Here is a 27,306-nt window from a genome sequence, read left to right on the forward strand (position 1 = left end):
ATAGCCAGTGCCCCTCCATGCGGACTGTAATGTACTGTAAGTGAAGGGTGCCTGTGTCCTCAGAGCACTCTATCATCAGACTTATAGATTTTTGTCAATCTAATATGTGAGCTATTCCTTCAAATGGTGATAGTTTTTCTTTTAATAGGAGTGTGATTGAGCATCTTTTCACCTGTTTAAAGACCTCTTGCTGTTCATGGTTATGGTTTTTGGCTGCCTTTTGTCTTGGTTTTTCTTTTTTCCATCTCAATTCTTAGGAGCTCTTTATCTATTAGTGATACATATCTCTATTATTTCTGTACATAGTATTAATATTAGTATTATCTCTAGACATCTCTATATTTGTCTGTGATGCCTAATGTAGCATTTTATTCCCAATTTGTCCTTTGTCTTTTGATGCTGCTTATGATGTTTTATATGCCATGAAAAATTTCTTATGTTTCTCTAGTTAAATGTATCAACCTTTTCTTTTATTGCCTCTGAATTTTAAGCCAGAGAGAAGGTTTTCAAATTTTACTGTGTTTTCTTTATTCTTACACTTAGCTCTCTGATCTACTGGTAGTTGTTTTTGTAAATGGTTTGAGGTTTGAATCTAGTTTTATCTTTTGGCATCATATTGAATTTATATATTAATTGGAGATAATGGACACCTTCATGATATTGAGTCATTCTACCCAAGAACATAAGATGTCTCCTCATTTGCTCAACTCTGCTTTTGTTTTGCAGCCCTTTAAATCCAAGTGGACTGTTTGGATAGGAAGACTAGGAACTAGTCAAGCTTCACTCTAGAAAAGATGATAGAAATATATAATCAATCAGAGCATCTGCTACCAAGAACTTCTAGCCTCTGGGAGCTCAACCTCTGGAGGCTGTGAGTCTTACCTTGGCTCTCCACATCTCCGTGCTCCCATTCCTTGGACAGAGCACACTGCAACCCCACCCTTGCCTGTTCTCTGGCTTCATCGTGGCCCTGACTGATGGGAATAACCTGGCCTCCTAATTGCCTCAGGCCCCTCATATCTGCCTCCCATTGTATTCCTGGCTGGTGGCGGGGCTGTGCGACTGAGGAGGAGAAAAGAGAGTTTGAAAACCCCCAAAGAGATGCTCACCTGCTGGGAAGGAGTGAGGAATAAGATGAATCCTAAGATGAGACTCAATCATAGAGGGGCATGAATGACATTCATACTTGTTCTAGAAGAAAAGCCTCTGAAATCCTTAAGAAGAGTCATCAGCTGGGAATGTGGGCTGGGAACAAGAATGAGAGTTGATCTGGCTACCCAGGAGTATTAGGAGGCTGAGCGATTGGTGATCCAGGTGAGGGCTAAGGCTGGCATGAGAGCAGGGTAACAGTGCATATACTACAAAGGAGAATCTTGTCGGCAGATTGACTCTGAGGGCTGGAGGCAAGGGAGGATGTGATGGCACGTGGGCCAGGAGTGGTCCATCCTGACAAGAGACTACTGTAATGTTCTTGCCAACCAGGGACTTGGACTGATACAAGAATAAAGGCTGTTACCATCCAGGTTATTCGCCTAGAGAAACACGTTGCACTCCAAGCAATTTGACCTACAGAATATCAAGTTTCCTGAATAGGTAAAATGGGGAGTGGATTTGTCTCACAAAAAGTGGAGACTTGAGCTGCAAAGAACCTTTGTCCATCTGCCCAAGTCATAGATCTCTTCTATTCTCTTTTTCCTTCTTTCTCCCTTCTGGACCCCACTCCCCACGAAGGAGGAAAACAAGACTGTCAGCATCTGCCGCACTTCCTTTTCTCTCTCTCTCTGTCTTTTCTGGCCTCTTCTGCTATTTTCCCCACTTGCTCTCTGGGTGCCAGGCTTCCTCCCTTAGCTTCCTCTCAAACCTTCCTCCATCTCAGCCCTTAACTAGTACTGCCTGGTTAACCAGGCATAGGCCTGACCAACAGATACTTTGGCCTGTAGTATCAGGAAGCTGCCGGAACCACTATTCCTATAGACACCCACCCCACTCCACCCCAAGAAAGAGGGCCAGCACAAGAGAGGAAGTAAGACTCAATGGTTCAAGACTTAAGGGGCCTGGCTTAGGGAGCAAGATGACTAGGTGGCCTTAGGTAAGCTATGTCACCTCTCTGAGGCTCAGACTTCACATCATGAGTGCGAATGATAACAATAGCCCCTCGTAGTTGCTGTGAGGCTGACCATCATGGGAGTAGGTTATGATTAGAACCACAGAACTGGAACGCCTGGGTGGCTCAGTTAGTTAAACATCTAACTCTTGGTTTCGGCTCAGATCATGATCTCAGGGTGGTAAGATCTGACCCTGTGTCGGGCTCCATACTTAGCCGGAAGTCAGCTTGAGATTCTCTCTCCCTCTGCCCCTCCCTTCACTCATATGCACACTCTTCCTCTAAAATAAATAAATAAATAAATCTTAAAAACAAAACAAAAGAACCACAGAACAATTCCGCATAGTACCAACATCACCACTTGCCGACTTTGGTGGTGTGTCTAAACCAGCCCTAGTAGGAGAAAAGCCATCAGCAGGTGGGTGGCAGGGCAGAGTGGCTGAACTTTCAATTCCAGTGAAGACTTGGACTACTTCCAAGGCTCTGTAAACTGCCACAACCACTTAATCCCTCATTGGGAAGCAATCTAGTAAAGACCATCATAGGCTTCTCTTCTGGAAACCGTGAGGGTGTTTCCACTGGTGGAATTCAATTTCTGTACACACGGGCCAATGTCTAGGTGCCTGGACAGGAGCCTGAGCTCTCCTTGAATCTCTTTTTTGTTCTCTAAAGATGAGAAGTTGAGGTCAGGGAGACTAAGTGATTCACCCAAGGTCAGGGATAAGTTGGTGCCTCTGTGTCAGAGCAGGGCCCCTTCCTGAATACGGCCCATTCTTGTGATGGCAAAGCTTTGTAATTCTCAGCTTAGAGTACAGAAACAGGCTTGGGTTTGAGTCCCAGCTCTTCCACGAATGATTGGCAGAACTCTCAGCCAGTTACCTAACCTCTCTACAAATCAATTTTTTCACATGTGAAGTGGGCGTCATCATATGGAAACATGGAAAGCATTCAGTAGCATGTTGTTGTTTGTTGTCACTAGTAGATACAAGGAAAGAGCCAAGAGAAACCAGGGTTGGTTGGGTCTCATCCCCGAGTTCCAGTACAGTGTATCTTTTTGTTCTCAAGTCTCAACATCTCACAGAGCTGAGACTCAGTCAGGCTGTCCTGGCTTTGCCCCATAATTCTAGAACATATCTTCTTTTATTTATTTTTTGTTAAATATTTAATACCTACAGTAGGTATCTGTATACTTGCAACTCAACTTGAGAAGTAGGACATCACCATTGTCTTTGAAGCCCTGTGTTCCCCTTCACTCCAACCCCCTTCCTTGATGACCATTCACCTGAATTTTACATCTATTTACATCTATCATTCCCTCCATCTGTTTGACCACATAAGTGTGTGTGTCATAAATTATATATTAGTTAGTTTTACATGTCTTTAGCCTTAATAGAACAAGAATCATGATACATGATCTTCTTTAACTTCCCTTTATTGCAATAAATTATTTTTATTATTTATCCATACTAATGTGACTATACTTCACTCATTGTCACTGTTGAATAGGACTCCATTGCATTCATATGCCACAATTAATGTATTCATTCTCTGGTTGATGAGCAATTGGATTTTTTCCAGTGTTTTTAAATTTTCTATTAGAAATGGTTCTTCCATAACAATTCTTGCACATGGCCTTGGTGTACACAGTATATTCGTACTGCTTTCTCATGTCTATGACCCAAATTACTTTGGTAATAACAAAGTGTTTCCAGAGTGATTGTACCTACTTGAATTTTTGTCAACAGTGCATAGAGTTCCAAATTTTCTCTAAGGTTGGGATTGTCCATTTGTCATCTGTTCATCTAGAGATTAATTTTCATGTGCACTGTGCCATGTAAATTGTGACTGTTTATTACAGTACGTTGTTCTCCATGTGTTGTGGAAACCATGCCGTGTGGCCTCATTCTTTTTACGAGTCATTAGCTAAGACTTGGTACCCTTGATCTCCAGGCTTGCATTGATCTTCTTGGAAAGCTGGTTACAGCTGCAGAGCAGTTGTGGCAGCTTGGAACATTATGGTAGTCATGCTACACACCACATGGGGCAAAATGTCCAGTCTGGAAAAGCAGACTCTCATTTTTATTATGTCAGACTAATACAGTAAGAAAGAAGAAAGACAAGTGGCTGTAAAAAGAAAAAGCAGAAGTGTAACTCTTGCCGCTGCTTTTTTTTTTCTCTGGGGAAATAAGAAGTTGCCAGTCCAGGTGCTAAACAGATTTGTTAGTTGAGAGAAAAGTCAAGTGGCTGATGGGGTGCACTTTACAGTAATTTAGAAGAAACAGGCTGGCTATCATCATCCCACTCAGTGAAGCTTGATTTTCTTGATCCTTGGTGACATTGTAATAGCTTTCCCTGTTCCCATCTACTAGTTTTGTTTTGTTTTTGTTTTTGTTTTTCAGTTAAGAACTATGGAGAGAGGATAGGTGAGGCTCTAGGACTCCTTCGGGATACACTGCAAGGAAACTGAGCTTCTTGTTTGGGGAAAATAAACAATTGGAAGAGGCAAGTGCTTGAATTTTTCTCATGAAAGATTGTCTGCTCCCTTGCTGGCCTGGCCAATTTAGTGGCTTGGCCAAGCAGAAGGGCCCCACCCTTTAATAGCTTTGAGGATTCTGCTCCTGAACACCTGGTCGAACTAGAAATTCAGAGGCAGAACATGAATGTGAACAATCAAGATTTACCTAGAGAAATATAGAACCTCTGTTTGTACAAAGAATAGATACAGAAGGGAAGAAATCCATCTACCACTTGTACTCTGCCAGAGAGGCTGCCTCTCCCTCCCCTCTTCCTTCTCCTCCTCCCTCCCGTTCTCCTCCCCACTCCTCCTACCCCACCTCATTCAGGTCTCTCCTTTTGGCTCTTCCTCCCATCTCCCCTTCTATCTTCAGCCAGACCTGGGGTCTGTAACAGGAGAGGTAACTTGGAGCCTCTGCTATGTCCTTCTTATATATTCTTCAGACCCAGGAGAGGATTAGTCACTGAATAAATGTGCTAAATATGCACCTTCTTCACAAAGGTGAGCAGGAATTTCTTGCTGGGTGCAGGGAAGTGTGCCCAGACATAAAAGGAACTGTCCCTCTCATTTTCCTCCTCCCTGACTTAAACTGCCTTCTGCTCTCTAAATGACAGTACAGAAATGCCGTTTTCATATCATGGTTCTTTAAGTGGAAAAATTTATCCATGAATTTATGCAAATGAACAGAAAGTCCCAAAGAGACCTGATGGAATTGATTATTCTGCTTTTCCTTGAGCCCAGGAAGCAACTGGGGACAGAATGACACCTGCTAAAAACAGGGCTATGTGTGTTTGGGACAACAGGAAGTAGTGACCATCTAGAAGCCAGTCCTGACCTGATTACAAATCTGGTTATAAAAGAAAGCAGCTGGAAAGAAATTTGCATGTCCAATAGGTTTCACTATTAAAGTTTACACGACGTGGAGTAATCAGCCAAGCCGGCTGGCTACCCAGATCACATGATTATGTAGAAACATGAAACTTGACTATGTGCTCGAGCAAGTTTTACTTCTCCCTACTGTAGGGTGTTTGCCAGCAGCCTGCACTCTCGGAAATCAGACTCAAGTGACTGGGACCCTTGAGATCAAAGGCTTACCATGCTTCTCCCTAAGAGGGCCAGGGCCTGCTGACATTACTGCTGACGGTTATTCGTGGTTCTTATAATTAACAAAAAGAATGGACAAGCTTAATAAAATAACTGTCCCTGCCAGTCAGAAGTTGAGGTAAGATTTTCCTTATCTAATACTTCTCCTTCCTCTGCTTCTTCTGCTTCTTCTTTTTTTTAATGCTCCTACTGCATCTGAGAAATATTGAAATCCTGGAATACTTTGCTAGTTGTAAGGCAGTGGGTGGCAGTTGCTATAGGGAAGTAGACTGAGTTTTTAAAGAGATATGTAGGAACAAGTGGGCTTATTCCTGCTGGTTTTAGCTATTGAAAGATTAAGGTAGAAAATTCTGGAGAATTCTGGCTTAGATTCTACTAAAGTTCAGCTTTCTGAGTCTGAATACAACAAACTAGTCTAAGGAAGGGTTTGTCTAACCCTTGTTTAACCTTTGCTAAACGCTTAACTATTTCATTGTGGATTACTATTTAATATTTAATGTTAAGGATCATTGTAATCATTTGTATTCATTGTAGTTGTACTATCTCTTATTTATTTTGTGGGTGTATATCACAAGTGCTTGGGGACAGGAGATCTGTTTTTCCAGTGTTCTTATGTCAGTATAACAATTATCTATAAAAAAGCCACTTGGAAAAAAAAAAAAAAAACAGAAGTGGTGCAAGGAGCAAGAATCAAAAAACTCCTCTGAGTTATGGAAAAGACAATGTCTCAAATTCTCATTTGGAAGATCTTTTTGTCTCATTGTAACAGCATCATGTTTTTAGAGACTGAAACTTTTAAATACACAATGAGTGTTCTATATTCCAACTACCATTTGAACTTCAGTTTTTAGAGGGTGATATGACACGTGAAGCAAGTAAGTTTCCACAAATAATAAGGAGCTAGAGAATTAGAGCTTTTGAGACAAAATTTATGAGAAATTAGCCTGGAATTGGTAGAGGGATGGCCCTTTACAGTGAGAGTATGCATCTTACATTTGGCCGGTGCTTGGTAAATAGTGGTTTGAAATGAACTGCTGATCTGGGACCAGTAGGCTCCATTAATGTGCTCAGACATTTCAAGGGTGTGTTGGTGAGGGCTGCGGTATGACCTGCACTGACAGGGGACAAGAAGGTGCCTCAGCCTTTGCCTTGGTTTCAAGTTGCTACACTCTCATGGGAGGGGGGCAGGTGAATCAATGAAAGTAGTAAGTGACTGAATGAGTATAGAAAAGGAATTGGAAAAAAAAAATTAAAAAAAAAAAAAAAAAAAAGAAAAGGAATTGGGATAGCCAGGAAAGGTTTCATGGAGAAGATGCTTCAAGAGCTAGGTTTGAGAGGTGGCTTAAGGCAAAAGTAGTGTGAGAATTGGAGGAAAAGCAATGAGCCAGGAGGAAGGAAATAGAGAAGCTGACACTTGAGGCTGGCCTTGACTCAGTGCATTGGTGGGATGACGAGGAGAGTGTTCTGTCCAACAGAGACTATGGAATAGGGTATATGGTACCAGAGGGTAGTCATAAGGGAGAATGTGTCGGGTGTGGCCAGCTCACAGAGGACAGTGAGGCTCTAACTGTGGGGGATTAGAGAATGGTTTACAGGGTTAGAGATGCCATGCCAGCAGGCTTACTAATGGGTGACAGAATGGACTACAGGGGTAGGAAGCTGGGGGCAGGGATATTCTGTAATGACGGTAGTTGAGGAATGACGGCTTCTAGTGTTAGGGGCCTGGACATGGGGCACAGCAGTGAGAAGGGAAAGGAAAGGAGAGGTAAGAAAGACATGCCAAAGAAACTAACAAGGCATGGATATTAGTGCTTCTCTCAAATGAGCAAGAGGGTTTTAAAAAGTCCTTTCTAAACATTCCATAACCTAGAGCTATACCAAGCCTTAGAACCCCTTTTAGGAAATCCAGATCAGAATTTAAGTAAAGGAAAGCACTAGAACCTGAATCACTGTATGATCTCCACCTGCCACCCCCCATCCCTTGGGACAAAGACCAGCTTAATCACAGAGTGGTTGACAGGCAATATGCAACCATAGATTATAGGGTAGAAAACCAAAACTCTACTGTGGATAATCATACACTACATTCATCTGCTTAGGCAGAAGTAACTTTTTCTCCACTTGGTCACTCAGTTGTCTTTACAGAATTGGTCTGTTTTGGTAAAATGTGCACTGCTGACGTGGAACTTTAAAAAAAAATGAAAAAAAATGAAATTGTAAACACGATGGACTTGAAGCACCATCTTAAATATTTTCTAGTTAGATGGGATGGCAAGGAGTAGGGAAATGAAGTAATTGATCCCTATGGTCTGTGTCCTCTGTCCTGACTCGTTAATACCAAATCAGACGGTTGTCTAACTGCAATTATTTGGTACCAGGTGACAGTATAAGTGAAGAGCTGTGTTTATATTCTTAGGTTTATCAAAATTTAGATGAGAATTTGCTTAAAATTTTAGCCACAAAAGTAGAGAGATAATTAGTGTCCATCAAGGGCACATAGTGATCCTGGCCCATAATAATTATCAGATTAAAAATGATATTAATATCATTATTATTCTTTCTTATTAATTCCATAGGTGTGTAATTGAAATCCTGAATAGAAACATAGGACTTTACATTGATCCTTGATAAAGTTTATGTTCATTTCAGTTCTTCTTTTTATCTATTTTGGTTATTCGGTTATTTTGGTTATTTTACCTGTTGGTTGTAACTCCTATGGCATTTAGCTTTGCAAGGACTGGAGGCACAACAAACAACCCTCCTCTGCCTTAACCTAAGTGGCTAATAAAACTGTTGAGCACACAGAGCCCTTCTTGGGTGTCTGGGTCTCACTGCTAGGACTCTTACTTAGAGATCTAATTTCACAGGTTTTGGGACATGGCTTCTCTTCTCGAGTCTTGGAATCCTTAATTGGAATTTCCAGTTACTTGATTTTTCAAGTTCGATTCTTCAGAAACAAATCCACTGGGGTGTCTGGCTGGCTCACTTGATAAAGCATGCGACTCTTGAACTCAGGGTCATGAGTTTGAGCCCCATGTTGGGCTGTAGAAATTTAAAAAAAGAAAGAAAGAAAGAAAGAAAGAAAGAAAGAAAGAAAGAAAGAAAGAAAGAAAGAAAGAAAGAAATTCACCTTCTTTTCACCTTCCTGCCACTAGCTCCATCTCTGATACTCTGTTTCTGTCAATAGTATTGTCATCAACCCTAACTCTGATTCATCCCTCTCTGCACTGCCATTTACTACCACACCCTGTAGTCTTTATTTTGTGATACTTCCATATATTCTACATATGGCTTTTCTATCACATCACCCTGGATAGATCCTCATCTCCCCTGTGTCCCCCATCTATAAAATGAAGAGTTTGGAAACAGACAATTTCCAAAGTCTCTCTCAGCTCTAATGCTATGTGATCCCTTAAGCATGGAGACCATTCTCTGACCCCACTCTTGGGCAGCTTTCAAAGATTTTATCCCAAAGCCCTCAGGAAATATTTCCTGATTGAATCATCTGTCTTTGACAGATGCCTATCCGTAAACAGTAGGGTCAGAGAATACAACCAGACAGCATCCAAGGAGGTCATCTAGAAGGTTGCTATGATGTATTTAGAAGGACAATGCAGTTGGAGCCCCAAAGGGTTGAATTTCAATTGCCAATTATTATCTATGGGTCCTGAGGAAGTCACTCAACTTCTATAAAGCTTGTTTCCTCAATTGTCAAATAAAACTAGAGATGCCTTCCTCACAGGCTTATTGTGACTAAGTAAGAACAACATGGGCTGAAGTGCCCAGAATGATATTTTGCCTCATGGTCAGTATAACAAGTAAATAAAAAGTAAACACAATGACCAATACTTCAACCCACACTTCATGAGTGACCATTTGTTGTCTTTCTTCCTACTCTTGGTAATGGATCCAACCCCTTTAACTGGAGTGGCAACAGAGCAGGGGCTCGTGGTGGGTAGAGCAACTTTTGAATATATATGTGTCTGGGAGCATTTCTCTTCTCGTTCTTTATAAGCTTAGGGCAGAGACCAGTGCTGATATGGGAGGGCAAAAAGAAGGCACAGCATATACTGGTAGAGATGAGATAAATTTCCCAGGAAGTATTTCTCTTCACACTGCCCACCTGCATTATGTCAGCTGAGTATTGGCTCAACTGGGACATCCTGTGTCACACAAACGGATGGAATCCCAGACAAGTCTTCTTTCTCCTTGTAGGCAAGCTGCACTGGAGCCATTACTAGAATTTGCTTAGTTTTTATAACTTTCAGGATCATCAGCTAACAAAACTCAGGTTTTGTCAGGAAAACTCTAAACCAGATTTCACACATCCAAGGCACCCTGTCTCCTGGATCCAGAGGTTGCCTGTGTGCTGTAGCTGAACAACTCCCTTCTTTTCATACAACTACTCTCCCAGTGGGCTGTGATACACTTAATTAGGTTTTGAAGAACTGAACCACAATTACATTCCAGCCAGGCCTTCTACATCACTGGATTTGAGGAGACTGGCCTGGTACCAGATGCTTAAGGTACACATTTAGAGTATCTTCATTTTCCCCCACAGATGACTAACCTTGTCTGTTCAGTAGAGAATTTACTGTTTGGTTCATTTTCAAAGAGGATCTTACCATTGCCCTCATGCAGTGGCATCAAGGAATCTAGGCTTGTTAAAGAATATGAATAAGAAAGATTGAATGGCAGCTTGCTGCAGGGAAACTGAGAACTTTCTTTGGCTTTTTAGTAACCCTATAGAAGCATCCATCTGTGCCCCCCCCCCCCCCCCATCCCGCAAAGACATGACTGCATCATTTAGATCAGTGTTTCTCCACCAGGGGCATTTTTGCCCTCCAAGGGACATTTGATTGTCACAACTGGAAAGGGGGGTGCTATTGGCACCAAGTATGTAGATGCCAGAGGTGCTGCTAAACATCCTATGTTTACAGAGCAGTACTCACAGCAACGAATTACCTGGCCCAAAATTTCACTAGTGCTGCTGTCGAGAAACTGATTTAGACCAAGTAAATGAATTCTGTCCAGAACTGGAAGCACTTCTTCATTTGTATGTTCTTATGGTCACGGTATATATTTATCGTTTAGAATATATATTTCTTTGCAATTGATGGGTCTCTGCTCACTGGGCTGATTTTCCTCTATCTGGGATGGTTTGGGTGAGGAGTTGCCAAGGAGAAGGGCTAGAGGTGCTTGGGCCTATATTTCAATGAGTTGTTGTTGTTGTTGTTTTTTAAAAATGTTAGTGTCAGACAAAACTAGATTCCACAAACTATATGAACCGTTGGAGCATATTGTTCTTTACTGGGTTGAGAAATGAGAGCAGGAAAGCTCTCCAGTTGTAAGATCATCTTGGAAGAGTCTCTGTTTTCTCTGTAAGTAGAATGTATAAACTATGAGTGGAAATCCTTAGAGTTGGGATAAAGAGCAAATTAACTGATAAGATAGATATTAAGAAGCCCAAGGGCTTATGGATCTGATATTTATGGCCAAACTCTGATGAGGTAGATATGCCATGCTTGTCCTCGAGCAGAATGTGTTGCCCTAAAGTCCATAGGTAGAGTGTTACAGGATAAAGGACAGATCAAGGGGTGAAGGGTGTCTGTCAACCCTTTAACATCTTCTCAGTCCCATATGAAGATCCTGCAGCTGTGTCTGTGTGGCGAGGATCAGAATAACTCTGCCATCACCTGGGATAGTTTCTGCTGCAGTATTTACCTTTTCTTGCCTGCTTTCTCCTTATGGCACTGGTGTATATTTTGTGAAACTGATGGCTGGGTTTTAAGGAGGCAACTTTTTAATTATTTTTATTTAAGATTTTATTTATTTATTTATGATAGAAAGAGAGAGAGAGAGAGAGTGAGAGGCAGAGACACAGGCAGAGGGAGAAGCAGGCTCCATGTAGGGAGCCCAACATAGGACTCGATCCTGGGACTCCAGAATCATGCCCAGGGCTGAAGGCAGGTGCTAAACTGCTGAGCCACCCAGGGATCCCCAAGGAGGCAACTTTTTAAAAAAGAGTTTATGCCAGCTCTGTTATAAAACAATCCTGTATCCAGCCTCCCACGACTCTTTAAGTTGATGTCAATCTTATCCAGAGGAGAGCAGTTTCTTGATTCTCTTACACTATTGGGAATGGTGGGAAGATATGTATGTGAGGGGTCCAGGATGGTGGGAGGCTGGTGTATGTTATAATATCAGTTCCTCAAGGCTCATGGGTGACACTAGATCCCGCTTCCAAGCTATAGGGCAACAATGTTCTTGCCCCTGTAGATAAGACCTTGCCAAGGAAACAAACCTTTTGTGTCCACTTAACCGGATTCTGTCTCTGTAGGATACTGGTCAGAGGGGTCACTGTCTCCCTGTCAGACACATTATGTCTCTTGCTTTGTGATTCCCATTGGTCAGCCCCGCTTAAATCTCACAGATCTGGGGCCATTCTGCTTCTTTAAGGTGATCCTGCGCCTCTCTACAAGCTCAGGACTGTTCAAGCCTTGGGGACAGATTTAGTTTTCTCATTGTACACACTTTCTGGGCTTCCTGGGCCCCCAGGCACCAGCACATGATTAGAGGTTAAGAGAATGGCACACCTGTGCTCCAGAAATGGGGCTCACCTGCTGATTGGGTAGAGTGCCAGCCGCAGTGTCTCACCTGCAGATCAAGGGAGCGGTGAATCCTGAAGTGTGACCATGGCTTGCAGACTTCCAGGTCCCATGGCCTCAAGGCTCCCAGCACCTGGTAGGGAAGTGGGTTTTGTGCCAGCCTCTGATGCTGAAGCACACGCTGCCTGGCCTGCAGTGCAAACCCTCTCTCAGGGAGCATGCCTCAGGTCCATACCTTCTGCCGTGGGGGAGCCTCCTTATTGGCTCGTGTGTTCTCATCTCCAGTTCTACACACATCCATGAACAGGCTAGTTTTCCTTCCCTGCCTGTACTTTGTTCTACAGCTGAGGGCTGTCTGCTCCCCAAAAGCTCCTCCTCCAAGCCCCTGTCCTCTTGCCTTGACCACATCCTCCTACCTGTCCTGCCTCACCTCCCTTTTGGAAGGGTGTCCGTGGGCAGCTCCACCTGCAGGCTGATTTTCAACTTGATAGGCTTACAACCATTTAGCGACATTGTGGTCTAGGCCCCCCGCACAGGCCATTTTCCCAGTCCAGCACGGCTGTTTCAGCGCTCACTTCAAAAGCAAGACAAGAAAGCAGCTTTAAAGGGCGTGTTGCTTCTCCTTGACACACCACCACACTTCTCCGTTGGCCACTTTCCTGAGAAAGGATCGCATTAGCCTGGGGGGTCTTCCAGCGAGCTAGCTCCCTCCAGATTTTATCCCTTCTCACCATGGAGGGAATATGCAGCAGGCAGCCCTGAGCTTCTGAGACGTGTGGCCATGAAGCCACACAGGCCCCATACTTGGTTTAATGCCCTGCTTTTGCAGCCCTACAATTCTTAATGATTTTGAACAAGGGGTCCTACATTTTCGTTTTACCCTGGGCCCCAGAAATTATAGTGCTGGCCATAGGCTCCTTGAGCCACGTCAGCTAAGCCTGCTTCCCCCTGCTCTATGTACAGACACAGACACCAATGGAGAAGCTCCTACCCAGAGCACACAGGTTTCCTGGCAAGGACCTGAGAGGTCACCTCTTCAGCTCCTTTATTTTGGAGGCAAGAAAGCAAAGGCCCAGAGAGGAGAAGTTACAATCCAAGCTCACACCAGCAGAGCCTGCTCTAGAACCACATCTCTCTGTTTGCCTGTGGGGAGATGGGGAGAGTAGCCACCTCTCTCCCTACCCCCTCTTTAATCCTGTGTCATTTACTGGCCAATAAAGCTTAGTCTAACTTACTCTGTGTTCTATATTTTCCCTAGGCTTTTTTTTTTTTTTTTTTTTTTTTTCCTAAAAGGCAACTAATTCACTGTGAGAAACCCCAGTGAAGCCCTACAGAACCATGCCCATCAGGATTTCAGGCTTTAACGTGTTTCCTGGTCCAGACTTGAATTCCATACTGACCCAGACATGTCTGGCATTTAAGTACAGATACATATTTTTTCAAAGAATGCTCCCACAATAGTTTATTTAATCTAAGAGAGAGTTGTAATTATAAAGAGTTGCCTTACACATAGAGCATAGAGAACCAGTGTGGTATAATTTCAGAAGTGCTCATAAAGGTGTTTTTGCTGTACTGAAAAGAAGATGATCTTTGAAATCAGGCAGGCCTGGGTTTGAACACTTCTCTCTACTTACTAGCTCAAGGTCACTCAATCCCTCTTTGCCTCAGTTTTTCCCTCTGGAAAGTAATATCCTATATTGTTAAAATAATATAGAACATAATAAGGGTGTTTGTAACAGTGAGTATGTTAGAGAGCAACAGCTCAATGGATGCTTCCTTCCCCCCAAATCCCTCCCGGCTGGGGCTACCCACCAACTTGTGTCATGAGATAGGCATCCATGTGGGATAAGGAAGTGTCTCAGAGTCCCGGTTCAAAATTAAACCTCACTAAGGGCAATAGATTACCTCATTAAGGCATTATCTGTCGCTGACGCTCCTGCAGCTGGAGGGTGGATCGCTGGGCTCTTCTCTCCCACACAGAGGTGGCTCAATCAACAATTGTTAGCTGAGAGAATGCAACACTGTTCAGGAAAGAACTGGTGATTAGAATGGAAAGGTCAGAGGAGGGAGATCATACCTAAGCAAAGAGAGTTGGTGGTGGGGAGCTGTGGCTAAGAGTGATCCCTGGAGGGTAGAGAATGGAGCTCAAAGATGGAAAGAAGGGCCCTTCCCAATTGATTTGTTGTTGTTTACTTTTAACTTTACTGGGTTCAACGTGTAAAAGGTCACAAGTCAGAGGATAATCTCCTAACCACGTGAAACATAGTAATGTCCACAGTCAATCCCCGACAAGGAAGGAGTCATTTTATTCTAGAGAAAACAACTATGGTAGAATAAAATACAAACATGAGAAGTATATTTTCAAAAAGAAAATGCCAAATGTAATACCAAATTCTTGGAAAACTGGAACCTTGATATATATATGACTATTTGACTATTTTGCCTTTTATACTGTCTTTACAGCCTTTTCAGGGTCAAAGTCCTTTTTTTTTTTTTTTTTTTTTATTTTTTTTTTTTACTATAGATGGTCTTTTCATTTCCTATCATCTCCACATTTAAAAGCAATCACATTTGCAAACCAGTCAGTCACAGATGAGTGGGCCTAATATACCTGATGAATGCTAAAAACAACCTCTTGGACATGATTAAAACAAAAAGAATTTGTATAAATACCTCCAAATGAAATGGGGAAAAATCTGCTTTGAAATTGCTAATAATCACTTTATGGGTATGAGGTTTCCTTTTGGTGTGATGCAAACCTTCTGCAACTCGACAGTGTTGGTGGTTACACAGCATTATGAATTTCCTGAATGCTGCTGACTTGTACGCTTTGAAATGGTTGAAATTGTGAATTTTACATTATGTGTGTCTTACCACAATTAAAAAATTGATAATGAAATTATTTTCCATACTGTCCATAAGATATCATATCTTGGCGACCCATGATCATATTTTTGTTGGACCAATTAGATATTGTTTCAAAGTGTTTTTTAATATAGTATTATTACTAAGCATTTCTGGATGGTTTTTAAGAATTGCCTTGCTTCTTTCCACTTTGATCCCTATACCTGATATTCCCCCAAATCTCTTTTTACTCAGATCTCAATGAAATGAACTTAACTGAGTTGAATTTTTTCAGGTGAAAAAATTCCTCAAAATCACTCTTTACTCCCTGAAAATATCTTCACTGTTAGCTACTGAAATGGATGTCCTGGGGTGCCTAGGTGGCTCAGTCAGTTAAGCATCTGTCTTCAGCTCATGATCCCAGGATGCTGGATGGAGCACTTCAACAGGCTCCCTGCTCAGTGGGGAGCCTGCTTCTCTCTCTCCCACTCCCCCCGGCTTATGCTCTCTTTCTCTCTGTCAAATAAATATATAAAATCTTAGGAAAAAAAAAAAAAAGAAAGAAATGGATACCCAGACAAGTAGGTAACAATATTACATTATAACACATAGACATAGGCAAGACTCATTTTTTTTTTCCATCAAGGTTAATCCTTAAAGGAACATGCTCAAATTCTTAAAACACATTCCTTCTCTAGAATCACATAGAATTATGCTTTTGGCATTTTCCAAAAAGTGATTAGAATTACGTATCACACTGTCTTACAAATTTATTGCTTGGGAATCATCAGTAGTGCATGGTAATTGTGCTGGTGGAGGAGAGACTGTAAACATAGCAAAATTTCAGCCGTGTGTACTGTGTCAGAACAAAGAGCATTCTAAAGTGGAGTATGGTAATAGGATTAAATAACACGACCTTTGGGGACTCTTCCAAACCAACAGTCCGTCATCTGTGGATACAGGGAACTTTTTTGGATTTTGCTACCTGCTTGTGTATTGTTTTTGGGAAGAGATTTCCCTTTACCCAAGCCCTTCCCTGCCACATGACTGGCTGAGCACAGGGACCAACAAGGTTGCTGCAGTGCCCAGAGGAAGGAAGGGGCTTCATCTCTGTAGGCCCCACAAATCAGGGAGGAGGAAAAGCTGTGACAGATTCTACTGTCACACCAAGTGGCAAATCTTCTAAGAACTTTTTAAAACTAGTTTAGCATATTTTCTTGGCCATCTCATCAGTCTCAGGATGCCAAGTCCCACGCCTAACTGCCTGTGATAGGGTAAAGCATGCCAGGATTTTTTTTAAAAAGGACTCAGGGTATTAGCAGGATCATCCCTACTCCTGCTTGTGCCAAGTCAGCCCAGTTTCTGTCTGCTTATAATCCAGATCAGCAGTTCAGACATGCCAAAGATGACCACAGAATATTTGCAGATCTCGGTAGGAAAAAAGAGAGAAAGAAATGGTAGTGTGTTTGGAGAAACTTACAAGTTACCTTCTCCGGTTAATGGGTGTTTAAGAACTGTTGTGCCCAAGATTGCAAACCCGAGAAACCACCAAGGAGCCGAAGCCGATGCAAGTACATGAGGGTTTATTTACGAGCTCGAGCTTGGGTCCAAGTACACTCCATACAGCAGAGCAGGGACTTGGACCCCGAGACTAAGAAGCACAGCAGTGTTATAAAGGCCAGTGGCCAATGAGATTGTAACATACGTAGAAGGTTGCACAGTCATGTTGGTCCACATGCAGGTGGCCAATTGAATTATGATTCACCTTATAGTGACCATTTGAACTAGCCTATTATTCTGGTTAGAATTGGGGCGCAGGTTTGGCGGGCAAAAGAGGGGTTTTCATTCCTTGGCGGTTAAAGGTCAGAGATCCCGCATTCCTATGTGTGCTAGTTTCTGATAAGGGTGTGCTTAATAGCTAAACTAGGGTGAGGGAGTGCCTTAAACAAACAGGCAGGTCATGTGGGGGGCTTTACATGAGATGGCCGGTGTAGCACAAAATGGAGTTAGTCCTGCTCTGCTTGTCCAAGGGTAGGAGATTTTTGTTAGATTTCCTGGGTCCCACAGAACCATGACAGTGAGATGATCCCAGGTAAGGGGCACACATTCCTCCACTCCAGGGCTCCTAAGTGGTCTGACAAGGGTGCTGAGAAAGGATGCATGGGGACATGATACTCCAGTCTCTCTCCAGGAGTCTAGCCACTCTGCTCCTCAGCATGTCCCAGACCCCAAAGAGTCCCTGACCACATTCCCACCCTCCTCTCATCTGCTTGCACTACTCTCTCCCCTTCTCCTACCATCTGTCCCTTCTTCTTTGTTCTTTGCCCCTCTCTAAAGACAGAAAAAGACCCCTAGGAGCCCATGCTCCCCTCTGGCAATAGGTCAGCTCTGGAGACCAGCAGCAGGGCAGGAATGGGGGCACATGTGTCCCCGGTAAAAACTTCTTGGACAGAGAGACAGAATTGTCCAAAGAGGCATGTGATGAAGCCCACCACCTGCCCAGGTGAAGGGTCGGGCTGAAACAAGCCAGCACAGGTTATCCAGGGGTGGTTGGGAGCCTGGGCTCTGGGGTCAAAAGCCCTGGTTTTGAATCCCAGCTGTCATTTACTAAGTCGAGGATCTGGGGCAAATTATTTAACTTCTCTGGGCAAATATTTTCTCATCTGTAAAAACGGAGATAATCACAACAATGTGAATTTACAATGTATATGTGAATACACTACAGATCTAGACATTTAGAAGTAATTAAGATGACAAATTTTATATCATGTGGTTATTTTTCAATCACAATAAAAAATGAGGATAATAATAGGACCTACCTCACAGGGTTGTGAAGGTTAAATGAGGTCATGCATGCCAAGCACCTGGCACACAATACATGCTCACTGAGCGTTAGCTTCTGCTGTTGTTGCTGTCAGTTATCCCAGTTTGACCACCGCCATGGCTTCCTGGGCTTGTGGAGCCAGGGCTTCGGTACAAGAAGGTAGAAGACAGTCTCTGCCATGGAAAAGCTGAGCCTCTGGCAGGAGACTCCAGTCGTGTATGGGAAGGGAAAGAAAAGGGTGTGATGGAGAGACCTGGGGAATCTTCAGATTGAATACAGTCCTGGGGCCCTGGCAACCTTTCTCTATAGCTTTGTTTCCTCCCTTACAACAAGAGGGGATAGACCTAGGATATTCCTACAGTGTCTCTCACTGCCAAATATCTGTGACTACCTTAACGACAGAGAAACCTAGGAGTCAGGGATCCCAGCTGTGTGGTTTGAAACAAGTGTCATGAATTCTCTGGGCCTTAGGATCTGCATCTGTGAAATGGGGTGGAGGTACTAACTCAGCCTTGGGAGGCTTCTTCCACCATGGAAGGGGCTGTCAAAACTTCCAGGCCATCTTCAGCGTGACTCACTTTCTAGGAGGAGGAAGCCCCCTCGGCTGCTGAGTTGCAAATCTAAACATAGGTCCAGTGATGCTACAGGAAGGAGGAGCATGAGGAAGACGGGCCAGGACTTGGAAGAGGGTATGGAAAGGCAGAGGAGGGGAGCCCAGACAGGACAGGCTCTGCTGCATGCAAATAGCAGATCTAAAAAGTGCCACTAAAAAGTGGCATGCTGTTTCAAGCTGACGGCTTATAAACAGCGACTTCAGCTTTGAGACAAATTACCCAAAAGGAAGATATTTTGTGTGAATCAGAGAATCCCCTTAACAGCCCCCACCCCCATTCTCTGTCTGTGTCTGTCCTCTGGTTTCACAAAAGTCAGACAGTTTTTGTCATGCGATAAGGAGGCAGAAGGGACCTCTTTCCTGCATTCCCAGAGGGAAGGATTTATGTTCGGCTTCATTAGCTGTGTGTCCCACATGTGCCCTTCTCAGTATGTGTTCACTGAGTATTTGTGGACTGAAGAAGACAAATACAGGTCTCGTATAAAAAAATGACATTAAACTTTAAGGGAGACCCTCCCCATCAGTAAATTAAGATAAACAGTATTTTAAGATAATATTTTAAAAATTGAAATTAAGTACCAGAAAAAAAAGTTCATGATGAACAAAAATAGTGACATTTTAAAAAATGAAGACAGGACCGATATTGCCAATTTATTTCGCCTCAGACCCGAGGATGGTCCACCTTGCAGCCATTAGTTTTCCCTCTTGCCCAGCTGAGGCCCTAAAGGGCATCTTGATGGTGTCCCTCCAGCATCCCCTACTGCGGGGGGCCTGGGGGCCGGAAACGGTGACTGTCATACTGGCCTCCCAACCGCCAGTGTCCCCATGCGGAGGCCCTCCTCCATTCTGCCACCCTAATCAGGCCACACCTCTGAGGAAGGGTTTTCAGGGGCTTCCTGCTGCCTATAACCCATGTCCTTGGCCCGACTAATAAGGCCCTTGACTCCCTGTCCCCACCATCCAGCCTCATCTTGAACTACGCCCTCCCCCCAACACCCCACATCCTGCTACTTGCAGCTTCTCACCAGACTCCAAACATCCCGGCCAATTTCACCTCTCAGCCTTACTCTTGCTGTTCCTGCATCCAGCTGCTGTTCCTCACTCTTCTGCTTGGTGGATTTCTATTTTCCCAGCAGGACCCAGCTCCCAGGACACTTCATCTTAAAACCTCAAGTCAGCCACATCCTTCTCAGGGTCCTCATGGCCTCTGACCCACCCCGTGCTCAGCAAAGAGTAGTTTCCACTTTTACACGTCTGTGTCATATGAATGTTTAGAGATCAGCGTGTATTGCTTTCATAAACTGAAGAAACAAAACTACTTTGTGCTTAGGAAATTAAGATACAGCACACAAAAGATGTCCTGTGAGCCAGATGACACTTCAGAAGCTGCTATTAGCACTGGAGATTAAATGACCAGTCCGTAGTGCTGCCTGAAGTGCTAGAAATCCAAGATTCATAGAAGTTAAAATTTAGAGCTGCAAAAGACCTGTGTGTCCATGGAATCCAGTCTTCTCATTTTACAAGAAAAAGTGAGGCACTGAGTGATGACAAGAATTGCTCAGATGGGCACAGCCAGGAAGCAGCAGAGATGAGAGTAGAATCTATCTCTCTGGACTCTTTCCCTACGTGACCTCTTTCCTGTGCCCGAGAAATTATCTGGAAGGGGGAAGGAGCCACTTAAGAGGGGCCTTGGGCAGAAAGAATGGAATGAGAACAATTGTGGATTCACAGCAGTGGGTTAATTATGTCTAAAATGTCTGGTTGGGTCTGAATTGTGAAGGCCTTTGAATGCCAAGCAAATGAGTTTGTTCTCTATTGTGCGAGAAACAGGGAGACCATGTGTGGGGTGTTATGATGAAAAGGGGCAATGTAAGAAAATGCATTTGGGGGAGGGGAGAGATGGAAGTAGGGAGGCCAGAGGAGAGGCCACTGGCATCAACCATTGCCCATGGGATCACAGTGGCTGAGGCTGCAGGGGTGGGCACAAGGAAACAGAGACAGGTAAGATCCTCTAGAGGTGAAAGGACAGAACTGGTGATGGGAGAGGAAGAGTCAGAAGAAAGAAAGGGGGAAAAAAAAAAACCCCAGAGGTTTCAAGCCTGAGGATCCAAAGGTTCCACATTATAAATTTTGTAGTCTTCTTATTCTCTTTCTTTTTTTTTTTTTTAAATAATTCTCCTTTTTTATTTATTTATGATAGTCACAGAGAGAGAGAGAGAGGCAGAGACACAGGCAGAGGGAGAAGCAGGCTCCATGCACCAGGAGCCTGATGTGGGATTCGATCCCGGGTCTCCAGGATCGCGCCCTGGGCCAAAGGCAGGCGCCAAACCACTGCGCCACCCAGGGATCCCTCTTATTCTCTTCCTAATCAGAAGTCTTCAACTTTCTATAAAATGCTGGTATTGAAATTTTAACAGCAAAAATAAAATATACTATAAAAATGATGAGTAACATCTTAAAAATCCAGAGTCAGTAATAGGAGATTATTTAAAAACCTAAGAGGAGAAAGTCGGATAAAAGATCTGCAGACCCCACGATGATCATTATGTTTTTGAAAACTCACTCATCGTATAAAGTAGTTCGGAGAATGGATGTCTTCTTTGCTTCTGTATATACATATATATATATACATGTGTATACATATATATGTGTGTGTGTGTATGTATATATATATATACTAAGAAAAATGTTAGAGAGATTGCACCCTAGAATGATCTTAGGAACATCTTAGCCAGATGTAAGGAGAGCACAGATTTTCTAAAGTACCTAACCAAGTAGATGTAGAGGATTCACAAGAAAGAGCCGGCCATCAGCGGGGGTTCCAGGAGCTGAGAGTGAGAGTAAATAACTGAACCAAGAGGAAAAGTCAGGATTATTCAAGACCACATAGAGGCTCTTGGGGAGGGTGTGGCTGGTGTAAACTGGGATTTAGAACCAGGAGCTGAGAAGGGCCCTCAACACACACAGAGGACCAGCCCCACAGATACTGAAAAGATAAAACTCCAGCCCCTGGCTGCTGTTAAGATTTGGAAGGAGAAGGAAGGATTTACCTGTTCTTTTTGTTTGCAAAGATTCTCTTACGTCTGAGACCCTTTTGAATCCATTCCTAAATCCAGATTAAACACAGATTTTTTTCTGATTAACACTGTTTTGCATTCCACCTTTCTTGGAAAGATCAAAGTGCAAAACCCCTCTAAAACCTGCCTCTCATGGTCCTCTGTGAATGCATTAAGGAGCTAAAAGGAAAGCAAGATGTTTTCTGATCCTTTAATTTTTTCTACTAAATTTCAAAAAATATACTTCTTGTGGATAATACCATCTTTTAAATCATCTCCTGTATTTAATAAAAATTATTGGAAAGGTATTTTGTAGACTATGAATTTTCTTAGGCTAGTTTTTGGTGATCTGGCCAAAATATCCAGGTGCAGTTATGTTTCCAGCACTCTTTTGGCCCTGATAGAGCCTTGCATCCACCAACCCACCCTTCCTGGATCTGTTCTGTTCCTCTATATACCAGGGCTGCTCTCATCCTGCAGATTCCTTGCTGAAGGGCAGTCAGCATCTATGGATTCCTCTCCTTGTGCTCTCTTAGCCAGTGGCTCTTTCTTGGGGAATCTACAAATGGTAACACTGCCAGTGGTTCTCAGTCTTGGCCATGCATCAGAATCTCCTGAGAGCCAATGGTCTGGGTATGAGGATTATTAAAAGCACCCTAAGTGACTCTAATGTGTAGCCAAAATCAAGACCTCCTCCTCCAAGAAGACGATGTATAGAGACTGCCTATTGATGTAATCTCTTTATCTTCAATTCAAAAACACCCATTGAACAAGGTTGGGCTGTTTGTGTTTAGCCTCTGGAGCTAGAGTTCCTGCTCTGGTGCCAGGTTGTTAGGGAACAGCAGGCAGGCAGAGGAAAAGTATCTCTGTATCAAATTTGTATTGATCTGAGCATACGTGAAGGTAAAAGCCTGGTCATGAAGGTAAAGCGGGGTTGTCAGCACTCACAGCTGGTTCTTTCTGCTCTTTCCCCCTGTTGAGAGCAGACATCACACCATTTGCTAAAACTCCTATTTGCCAGTACGTTAGTTTCCTGGGGAGAGAAAGTATCTGGGTAAGCCTTCAGCATCCCATTATGCAGTAAAGATTTGCTGTTAAAGATATTTCAGGCAATAAAGGCAAGTGGGAAAATACTCCGGAGAAGGGGGCGGGAGAGGGGAGCTTCTCTTGTGCTCTTTGGGATTAAGCCTGGCCTAGAAACAGAAAAACCCACCTTGTTTCTTTTAATAAAGGTTCTCAGCCTTCTGTGTGCATAAGAATCACCAGTCCCAAGAAGCTTGTTCAAATCCCCACCTGGGATTTTTATTCCATTGGGACAGTTGAGGGACCAGCAATCTGAATTTTTGTTTTAAATTTAATTTTTTGGCAAGCACATCATTTTTACTTGCAGTAAACTTACTGTAGGTTAAAATGCTCTCTTCTTACACATGAATATGGCTGACTGTATGGAAGCACTCATTAGTACTAAAGGCACCCTAAGAACCCAAAATAATTAATCTTTTTGCAAAAGTATTACTGTAGGCTAATGATCAAAATGCCACTCGTGTCAGGGCACACAAATCCCCAGTTTTATGCAGAACCGTGGTTAGTAGGTGATTCCCACATATTGGTATCAATCAGCTATGCCAGGTTGGGGAGTGTTCTCAGCCAACCCACCCTGCCACCACCCATCACCCTTCCCCCCAAAAAACACTAATGAAACAACAATGACAAACACACCCAGAACCAAACCCAATTCTGGAGCACCTCCTGGCCTGGAGGAGAGCAACCCAAGTGAGAACGTTCCCCATTCCCATCTCTAGCGCATGTCACTACTATGAATCTAAACCAGTCTCCAGGGTCTTCTGCAAGAAGAGCGGCTATGATGAACTGACAGTGCCTGTGGGGGCAGGCACTTTACATTCATTATCTATTATCTTCACAGCAAGCCTGCTACGTAGATATCTTCATTTTACGATTGCTAGCATTAGGTAGTCTTCAGACCATACTCTAGAAAACACTGTTTCAGAGAGTGGTCTGGGTTTGAAGGAACAGTAGAGAACCTGAGATTGACTCTCTCCTGCCCCTCAGGCCCAACCCCCTGATCAAGGACCCCAGAACAAGGCCTCCAGCACTTCTCAACAACTCTTGTTCCTGGTCTGCTCAGGCCGGGTCTGGTCTCTTCTTTCCCTTCCTTCAAGTATAGGGGTCCTGACATTTCACTGTTCCCGGTTACATCCGCCCAGATTGGAGTTTCAGCTAATTAAAAGCCCCTTTGTTTGCAGGCAGAGGAAAGATACAGATAAACACTGTCTGGCTAAGCAGATAAAACCTATGGATCACACTCACTTATGAAAATGTTTGAGATATAAGTGGAAAATGTATGTTACAAAATGTCAAGTATGATCTTAATTATGTAAAATCTGTACATACTATACATGTGTATAGGCTGTTTAATTAAATCTTAATAGTGGAGGTTGGAGGGCATCTGAGTGGCTCAGTCAGTTGAGCGTCTGCCTTCGGCTTGGGTCGGGATCCCAGGGTCTTGTGATCCAGTCCCACATCAGGCTCCCTGCTCAGCAGAGAGCCTGCTTCTCCTCTCCCTCTGCTGCTCCCCCTGCTTGAGTGTACTCTCTCCCTGTCAAATAAATAAAATCTTTTAAAAAAATAGTGGAGGTTGGAATTAAGAGTGATGCTTTAAGTATTATTTCCAAATTTTGATATAATGAGCAACTGTTACATGTGGCCATTATAGCATTATACAAAAATAGTTTTACTATTTTTGTGAAATATATATTTCACCTCCTCCCGAACTCGTGACAACCAGTGATCTTTTTCTACTGTATCCATAGTTTTGCCTTTTCCAGATTCCAGTTGGAATCATTCAGTATGTAGCCTTTTCAGGCTTTCAGGATTGATTCACTTAGCATGTATTACATTTTTTATCAGAAATAAAGTTACAAAATTAAAAACTGTACGACCTATGTGACCAGCCACTACTCACGTGAGACTCCGAAGGAAAAAAGTTTACATTACTTTTTGCCATTCAAAATACAGTACCCCTATCCCACTTTTACCAGATTTCCTGCCGCTGGCATTCTGGGAGTCCCAGGGCTGCTCACACATTCCACACTGCTCCATATTGGCTCCTGCTTGTCTCCAGATCCATGAGCAGGTCTTCTTGGAGCCATTCCCTATACCCCCACACTCCCCTACCCACCCACACTGTGGTGCAGATGGCATCCTCCAGGCTCCGACGGATTTCTTGGGCTCTTACCACCTTTGGCCATAGACCCTTTCCTCACTTCCACACAACCTAATAGTCTTATAAACACATAGTAAGACTCTGCTGGAATTTGGGGACTAACAGAAGGGAAGCACAAGACAGAAAATGATTTATATTTGCTACTAGACAAGGCTTCGCTCAGTGTCCTGGATCTCTCTTCAGGTCTTCCCTGCTTTGCTCCCAGCCATAGATCATTTCAAGTGTCAGCTCACCTCTGCACTGTAGAAATCCTCATAGAAGTCAACCTGTGGAAGGACCAACAACCAGGAAGCCCCAGGAAGATAGGAAACATCCGCAGAGCAAAGCCCAAGGCCCGCCCACCACATCTCCATCTTCCTCACTTCCAGTTCTGGATGAGAGTCTGCAGGCTGAGTGCAGGGAAGATAGCCTGTTTCCCACAGACAGGGATATGGTCATGTCTTTAGTTCCAAAGTCACCAAATGGTCCTGACCGTGTGGCTCGATGCCAAGCAGATCCTGTCCCTTTTTTCCATTGTTGCAAATGCAAGAGGCATGTTCATCCTGCACCCTCTTCATCACGATTCTGCCACTTTGGCTTTCCTCAAGAGGAAAGCACACGACTCTAAAATAAATTAAAATATACAGGCAGTGGGTAATCTAAATCCATACAGAGAAAAGCAGAGTCACAGAAAGGAGGGACGACTACTAAAACCCACAGCCCAATGAGGATAAATTGTCTGAAATTTCGCACTGGGAGTCATGAGGACTTGAGCTGTCTCCCAAGCATCAATTTGCTTAACTTAGGCACTACTGGAAGTCCCACAGCACAAAGGGGTGTTCCGAGGGTGGTCTTCTGACCAGTGCAGTCAGCATCCAGGAAATTGTTAGAAATGCAAATTATCCAACCTTCTAGGAACCCATCCAATCAGAAGCTCTGGGGGGCCGGGCCACCTTCTGCCTTCCAATAGCCCTCTGTGTGATTCAGGGGGCAGTTTAAGGTGAGAAGCCACTTTGAAGACAAAAACTGCTGGTAACTTTCAAACTATGATTTGCCCAACTCAGTACATGTGGGATTTAAATCTTTTGAAATTCAGGCTCAGCCTGGGTCACACTACTTCAGGGTGTTGTTAAAAACTAAATTTGTTGACATTAATTCAAAAACTTAAAAAATGTTTAAATCAATGACAAAGGAGAGAATGCATAATTTGATTTGGTTTATATGAGTAATAATTATAATTATTTCTATAATCTGCTCACCATTTGAAAATGCTGAAATGCCATGCTGCTTTAAAAATATGTACTAACATCTTTTATTTTTTTCTTTTTTCAAGATTTTATTTGAATTCAAGTCAGTTCTAGTTTCAGGGGTAAAATTTAGCGATTCATAAGTTGCATATAACATCCAGTGTTCATTCTATCATGCCCCCTCCTTAATGCCCATCACCCGGTTACCCCATCCCCCCACCCACCTCCCCTCCAGCAACTCTCAGTTTGTTCCCTATAGCTAAAAGTCTCCTATGGTTTGCCTCCCTCTCTGTCTTTATCTTATTTTATTTTTCCTTCTCTTCCCCTATGTTCACTTGTTGTTTCTTAAATTCCAGATACTAGTGAAATCATGGTATTCATCTTTCTCTGACTTACTTCACTTAGCATAATACATTTTAGCTCCATCCATGTCATTGCAAATGGCAAGATTTTATTCTTTTTGATGACTGAGTAATATCCCTATATATTTAATGGGGTGCATGTGTTCCTTTGAATCACTATGTTTGTATTCTTTGGATAAATACCTAGTAGTGCAATTGCTAGGTCATAGGGTAGCAGCTCTATTTTTAACTTTCTGAGGAACCTCCATACTGTTTTCCAGAGTGGTTGCACCAGCTTGCATTCCCACTAACAGTGTGAGAGGGTTCCCCTTTCTCTGCATCCTCACCAATATCTAATGTTTCCTGAGTTATTAATTTTAGCCATTCTTATCACTATGAGGTGGTATCTCATAGTGGTTTTGATTTGTATTTCTCTGATGATGAGTGCCATTAAGGACTTTTTCATATGTCTGTTATATCTTCTTTGGAGAAATGTCTGTTCATATTTCTGCCCATTTCTGGTCTGGATTGTTTATTTTTTGGGTGTTGAGTTTGATGAATTCTTTATAGGTTTTTAGATACCAGCCCTTTTCTGATATGTCATTTGCAAATATCTTCTCCCATTCTGTGGGTACCTTTCATTTTGTTGATTGTTTCCTTTGTTGTGCAAGAACTTTTTTTCTTGATGAAGTCCCATTAGTTCATTTTTGTTTTTGTTTCTCTTTCCTTCGGAGACATGTCTAATAAGAAGTTGCTGTGGCCAAGGTCAAAGGTTGCTGCCTGGGTTCTCCTCCAAGATTTTGATGGATTCCTGTCTCATATTTAGG

General features: G+C 43.0%; 2 protein-coding genes across 3 annotated transcripts in view; one reads left to right on the forward strand and one right to left on the reverse strand.

Annotated features, from left to right (window-relative positions):
- Positions 1–5,537: 5,537 nt before the first annotated feature.
- The window catches only part of BLNK (B cell linker), a 77,641-nt gene continuing 55,872 nt past the window's right edge, over positions 5,538–27,306 (forward strand). The window contains exon 1 of one of the 2 annotated variants that reach the window (XM_072805885.1): positions 5,538–5,841. In XM_072805885.1, coding sequence (XP_072661986.1) covers positions 5,795–5,841 — 47 coding nt within the window. In that variant the 5' untranslated portion in view covers positions 5,538–5,794. The remainder of the gene's footprint in view (positions 5,842–27,306) is intronic. The other variant, XM_072805886.1, reaches the window with a different exon arrangement.
- The window catches only part of ZNF518A (zinc finger protein 518A), a 108,979-nt gene continuing 106,016 nt past the window's right edge, over positions 24,344–27,306 (reverse strand). Inside the window, exon 6 of the transcript XR_012020795.1 lies at positions 24,344–25,515. The gene's annotated coding sequence lies outside the window, so the exon portion shown is untranslated. The remainder of the gene's footprint in view (positions 25,516–27,306) is intronic.

This window comes from Canis lupus, chromosome 29 (genome assembly GCF_048164855.1).
Source record: "Canis lupus baileyi chromosome 29, mCanLup2.hap1, whole genome shotgun sequence".
NCBI classification, from domain to species: Eukaryota; Metazoa; Chordata; class Mammalia; order Carnivora; family Canidae; genus Canis; species Canis lupus.